The sequence below is a fragment of the Manacus candei genome, unplaced genomic scaffold (genome assembly GCF_025592945.1).
Source record: "Manacus candei isolate 608988 ecotype Guabito, Panama unplaced genomic scaffold, ASM2559294v1 h1tg000067l, whole genome shotgun sequence".
NCBI classification, from domain to species: domain Eukaryota; kingdom Metazoa; phylum Chordata; class Aves; order Passeriformes; family Pipridae; genus Manacus; species Manacus candei.
The window spans coordinates 2,318,496-2,324,989 of NW_026138115.1; the positions used below are offsets into that span (position 1 = coordinate 2,318,496).

Sequence of the window (6,494 nt, forward strand, 5' to 3'; positions counted from 1 at the left end):
AACCTAGAGACCATTCGCCAATCACCAGTCTGCCCTCCATAAGAAAAGCCCTGAAACCATTAAACAAGGTGTCAAAGGTTGTGACTGAGGTATACAGTGAGGCAAAAGGGCTTTCTAAATCCAAACCCTGTTTTGAAATCCTGACAGAGAGGTTACAGTTCCCAGGATGAAGTGGAGTGGACACTCTGGCAGGGACAGTGCACTCCCTTGTGACCTGTGCTGGCTCAGTTGGACCCAGGCAAGGAGTGGTCTTCACAGCTTTCAGCTGCAGCCACGAAGGGTATGGCTGTGGTTCTCCTGCCAGACACCCACAACAGCAGGCTTCTCCTGTCAGTCCTCAAGCATGGAAGCAACAGGAGATACAGTTCTTGCTCTGTTCCCTCCTGTCTGTAGTCCCCTCACCCAGCACTGTTGGCATGTGTTTGGTTTGGACAAATTGTCCAAAATATCCATGTCATTACTGCTTGTTGGGCATCCTCACTGGCAATTTTTGTTTGAACTAATTAATGATTAATGGGGGTGCTCTGCATAATGCTGCTCAATGGCACTGAAGAGAAGAAGGAGCAGACAAGACTAGATGGATGCATCAAGATCTTTTTCGTAGCAATGTAAGTACCCTTCTAGTTTTCCCTTGGATTATTTGGACATTTTATTTTGGGGAGTTACACTGTTGCCTGGGAAGGGCACCTTTGTACATCTAAAGAAGGGGATATAACTGTTATGGAAAAGTCAAAACATTTCAAAGGCCAGAAAGAACAGATATGAAGAAGACACTTCAGATAATTAAATAAAAAATTGGTGTGGAAACAATAGAGATGCCTATAGAATTTCTTACCACATTGATCTAGTGTTTCATCTTTGAAGAAACTGTAAGAGTATTTTGAAATTTTCTTTCTAGACAGTATGATCTATGTTTGTCACATTTTTGTTTAACACAGATTTCATTTTCTAATTATTTGATGAATTGAGGAAGGCTAACAGGGCTGCAGTAACTATCCTGCAGTACTGAGTACAAAACCAACTCCTACCAGTTACTCTGGGGAAAATGTCATAAGTTTCCAGTTATTTGCATATTTTTTAAAAAATCAGTCTTAGCCTAGGACTGTTAATATGCTAACATTAAATTTAATAAACTTTTAAAAGTTTAAAATTACCTCTTTTGAGAGAGAACTAGGCTATGTAAATAGTGTATTAGCAGTCATATTCTTTCTAGGACACACTGACACGCATCAGGAATGTGAATTATAAGTGTGTGGGACTTTGGAAAACAAAGTATATTCTGAGACCGTCATTTTACTTTACTGAAGCATGAACAGATTAATTTCCATGCCATATTTTGTATGTCTATTTCTTTTCCAGAAACAGCTAAAAGGAAAATGAAGCCCACCTTCTCCTTGTGTTTATTGCTGGCTGCTTTGTATACTGTTGCCCAGTGTTATCAGCGCCCTCGCTACCGCAGTAAGCAGGATGATGCTAAAGGGACATATTATCCAGGACATAGTTCTCAGTGGGAAGGAGCTTATCCAGTTAAGAACAAAACGTTTGTCAAACTAGTTTTCAGCAATACAGACTTTGCATTTTCGTTTTACAAGCTGGTCACATCCGAAGCAATGGATCAAAATATTTTCTTTTCACCCATAAGCATCTCTGCTTCCTTTGCAATGCTGGCACTCGGTGCCAAGTCAGTGACACTGACACAGATTCTGGAAGGGCTTGCCTTTAACCTGAAAAAGACTCAGGAGCTGGAAATACATGACAATTTTTGCCAACTCCTCCACATGCTGAACCGTTCAGACAGTGAGTTCCAGCTGAGCCTGGGAAATGCCCTTTTTATAGAAGAGACTCTAAAACCAGTACAGAAGTTCTTGGATGACGTCAAACGCTTTTATGAATCTGAAGTCTTTTCTTCTGACTTTAACAACTCTGTTGGCGCTGAGAATCAGATCAACAGTTATATTGAGGAAAAGACAAATGGGAAAATTGTTAAGCTAGTGGAAAATCTTGATCCTCTCACTGCAATGGTTCTCGTTAACTATGTCTTCCTTAGAGGTAAGAAATATCAAAGGGTGCAAAGGTTGTAGCTTAGATATTTAATGCTTATTACAAGGAATGAAAACTTAAAAGAAAGAAACTGGAGTTTAAATATTTTAAATTGAGGAAATCATGTTCAGTATCTTGAAAGTATTGCTATAAATCCATGTATATTTGTTGACAGTAAAAATGTGTCCTCACCTGGTTTAGTGAATTTTTAATACAAATATCTTTCTTGAGTTTTGTAAATTCTTTAATGTGATCACAGACTCATGCTCTAGTGAAAGACAGCGCTTTCAGTATTATCTGTCTGTAATTGTCTCTAAGCACTTAAAAAAAAATACAATGCTATAACATCTGAGGATGCAGTAACATGAAAAAAAAATTGCTCTAATTGAAGGAAGGCTGTGGAACTGGATCCTGTTATATTCACTGTGACCATTCCTCTTTGTATTCCACTGAATAAATTTTCTTTTTGTCATAAGCTCATTGGGAGAAACCCTTCAGTACATTATATACAAGACAGGAGGATTTTTTTGTGGATCAGAAAACATCTGTAAAAGTTGACATGATGTATCGAAAGGGTCACTACAGAAATTACTTTGATGAAGAGCTGTCCTGTTGGCTGGTTCAGATATCTTACAAAGGAGATGTTGCGGCATTATTTGTTTTGCCTGACGAAGGGAAGATGAAGCAGGTGGAAGATGCTCTCTTGAAAAAGACTGTATCTAAATGGGAAAAGTCCCTCCAAGACAGGTAAGATTTCTTTGTTAAGGTAAGAGGTGACCACGCCACAGATTAGTAGTGTTTATCTCACCAAAACAAAACTATAAAGGCCAGGTTATTCTACTGAACTCTATACACTTACTGTTCCTCTGCGTGGAGTTCCCTTTTCTTAGTTGGAAAATGAAAAAGAGCTATGACTAGTGAAAAAATAGGGTATTGAACTTGGGATCCATCTTGGGTTAAGTTCCTGGTTCAACCAAAAGTTACTTAGCAACACGATGAAGTTAACAGAAGCTTGTTTCATACAAGCATTGGGAAACTATGATAGAGAACCTGTAGTATGTTAGTGTGTTGTGGGCATTGTAAGTAAAAGCAGACTAATTCACCATTACTGCAGCTATTTCTGTGGTGGCCCAGGCCTGCCGTATATTTGAACAGCCTTAGGGTAGCTAGGTATGATCTTTTGAAAAAACACTCCTATTTGGCAGTAGTAGCTCTGTCTGTCATTGAGTTGGCATAGCTATGTCTTCCCCCTCACTCCTTGAACCCCACTGTGGAGGTAGGGGTTAATAGCCTCATTCTGTTCCAACCCTCCACATTAAGTAGCTAACCTGATCGTAAATGATATCTGGACCCTGAGAGAAGACTATCTACAGTTAGAAAAACAAATGTGAGGTTTCAATCTACTGAAGCATTGAGGATTGTTACCTAGATGACAATTTGTCCCTATTTGTGTTGTTTGTTACAGAAAAATACATCTGCACATTCCAAAATTTTCTATATCTGGTACCTATGATGTGAAAAGGATAGTCAAACAAATGGGTATGATCGATCTGTTCACTGACCAAGCTGATCTGTCTGGGATTACTGAGGAGCCTGGACTGAAGGTTTCAAAAGTAAGTAAGCATGTGAAAGCAACCACAATATTTGTCTGTTCTGAGGAACCTGATGTTAATATTCCATGAAAAGCTTATCTCAGTCTCTCTGAAGCATCACTCAATCATCATCAGCTGCCAGTCTGGAGGCAAAGCAAGCCCTATCATCCATAAACCTGGAGCCAAATATGCGTACAAGAGGTACAAGAAATGCATGGTTCCAGGACGAGGAAGAAGACATACATATAATTAAATGTTCTTTTGGCTACCAAACAAAATTATCTAAATGTAGCACATTAGCTTTGGTAAAATTTCCTCTAATTCCTCCTACAGAGGGCAAAAGGCTGTTATTCCTCTCCTTCTAGTGTTCTCAAAAAGTTATTTTTTTTAGCTAGATGACAGGGTAAATTCACAATAATACATGAAGCTGCCAAAGACAAAATTGAGTCTAGGCTAAATTACCAGGTTTCTTTCCTTGCAGAGTTTCTTGCCATCAGTCATCTTGACTGCTCCTTGGCTGCCCGCAGTTTGAGGGTTACTCTCTGCACATGCAGTGATGGCTGTTGGCACTGCAGTGGGAAGGGGAGCAACTGGTGATGACCTTCCCAGAGGCTGCTGCTGGATCTCGCTCCAGGCAGGGTTCCCTTTGCCAAGAGTGAAGAGGGTGGCAGACTGCTCTCTTCTGGCTGGGTTGTCAGCTGGAGGCTCTTTTGCTTTGTTCCTTGCAGGTGATTCACAAAGCTGTGCTGAATGTTCATGAGAATGGCACTGAAGCAACAGGGGTCACAGTGAAGGAGGTTACCTGGAGATCTGGTGATTTTCCTCGTCCGCCTCGAGTCAGATTCAACAGGCCCTTTCTCCTGGTGATTCTGGATAAATTCACCCACACTGTCCTCTTCATTGGGAAAATTGTAAACCCTCAGAAAAATGACTGATTGACAAGACTTCAGCACATCGCTGGCTAAATTCCTGTGATCCCGTGAAACACTCATGTATGCATACCACTACGTTGTAGTGCTCATCTTTCAACCATTACCCTTATAAACATAATCACCCCTTAAAACATAAAAACAATTTTTCCTTGTCCAAAAGTCACTAGTATTTGCCCAGCCTACAGCTGAGTATAGCTTGTAGTGTTAATGAAATACAAGTCACTTTTCACCAGTTTTGTAGGATGTCTTTTCTGACATGATCCTGTAGGATATTCAGATTTTTCAAAGTCTCCAGATGATGTAGCTGTTGCTGTACAATCACAGTTTGTGCCTGTGAGAGGAGAAGGGAAAGAGGGAAAAGAAGGTACAAGGTGTAAGACCTGTCTGTTTAATCCACTAACCTTTGAGGATTATTCTTAAATATAGATCCCCTTAATATCAGAGTGAATTTTCATTAATTTCTTTAGGTTTTGTAACGAAGTATGGCATGAAACTGTGGGATCATTGACTGGGACACTGGAGGACGCACCATTGTAAAGAGTTGATGAATGTAGCTGTTTTAGCTTGCCTTCTTCTGTCTCCTCCTCAGTGGTAGCCTAGGGACTGTTAACCTGCTTTAAGCTATCATAAACACACATAAAAAATTCAGAAAACATTTGAGAAGTCACTTTCCTAAATGTTAGCAGTGGATTATTATTATAGAGTAAAAACAGATTGTGAATTGATATTTGTACCTTTCCACTTAAGGTTTCCTGAGTCCAACTACACTAGATAGTTACATGGTTATGAAAGGAAAGAAACACAAAGCAGTAAATATTTAAAATTATTTTATTATTGCTTTTTAGTTTTTTAGTCAACATCCTTACCACATCTTACTAACATATGGAAAGGCAGTAAAAGTATTTAGATTATAGATTGATTAAGTCTTTTTTTATATAACTCAAACTGGTGGAAAAAATATAAATGGCAACTTTTTAGATCTTAGTTTCTTAAGATGTTTGTGAAAAATATAACTTAAAAATTATGGTGAATATTCCTAAAATACATTTTTTTGTTTTGTTTGGGGATCTTTATTTTCTTTGACATTAAGTTAATGCTATCAATATGTGTTAATTGTTGCTGTAAGAATACCAATAAGTAATAGAAAAAACATTCCATGTCTATCTTCAGACATGTAACACTTGACATTGAAAGTCCTCTTCAGAATCACATAAACCAATGACAAAAGTTTCTTACTCATAAATATGTTTAGTATATTCAGTATTTAGTAACAAACAGTTAGCTTTATATCTCTGGACATATCAGGACATGGTCTAATACAGACAAACTGATTCTAAAGATGATAATTTAAAAGTTCTTTTAAAGTCTCAGGGCTAATTCAGGACGAATTTCCAAAGTCCAACTTTGCAATGACAAATGATTCTGTAGGCAAATATCAAGAGACTGTGTTTGTTGTTCCTCACGGACCTCAGATCAATAGTCTCCGTTTGTTAGTAGGAAAAAAATATCCAGACGGTATTTTACCAACCACATCTCACTTTGAGAGGTAACCTTGTTGCTTAACGCATGTGAAAGTGGGTAGAGAAAAATCAAGATGATTTAAGAACTGGACAACTGAAAATATCATGGTAGGGAATCATCTTCAGATGGGAGTGGGAACCATACATGAATTGCCTTGGTTTTCTTTCTAATTTGGCAAAAATCAAGTCATGTCCCTCACTGGAAAAATGCAACAAATTTTTATAGTAAATAATAAGCACAGAAGGATTGCACAACCCCCCCAAATTGTCAGCATTAAGGTTGTCACAAATCCATTGCAGTCATGGTTTGCTCAAGACAGTGTTTCTTCTTTCAGTCTGCTGGGTTTTTGTCTCTTCTTTCCTGGATTTTTTTTTCTTGGTTGGCTCTCTACTGTGAATTTTGTAACCAA

The 6,494-nt window shown here is 38.5% G+C and overlaps 1 protein-coding gene across 1 annotated transcript; it reads left to right on the forward strand.

Moving 5' to 3' along the window:
• Positions 1-473: 473 nt before the first annotated feature.
• LOC127479550 (alpha-1-antitrypsin-like) lies at positions 474-5,005 on the forward strand. Its single transcript, XM_051806682.1, has 5 exons — positions 474-608; positions 1,360-2,049; positions 2,517-2,787; positions 3,506-3,653; positions 4,361-5,005. Exons 2-5 carry the CDS (start codon positions 1,377-1,379, stop codon positions 4,565-4,567), a joined length of 1,299 nt encoding a protein of 432 aa, XP_051662642.1. The 5' UTR covers positions 474-608; positions 1,360-1,376; the 3' UTR covers positions 4,568-5,005.
• The last annotated feature ends 1,489 nt before the right edge of the window (positions 5,006-6,494 follow it).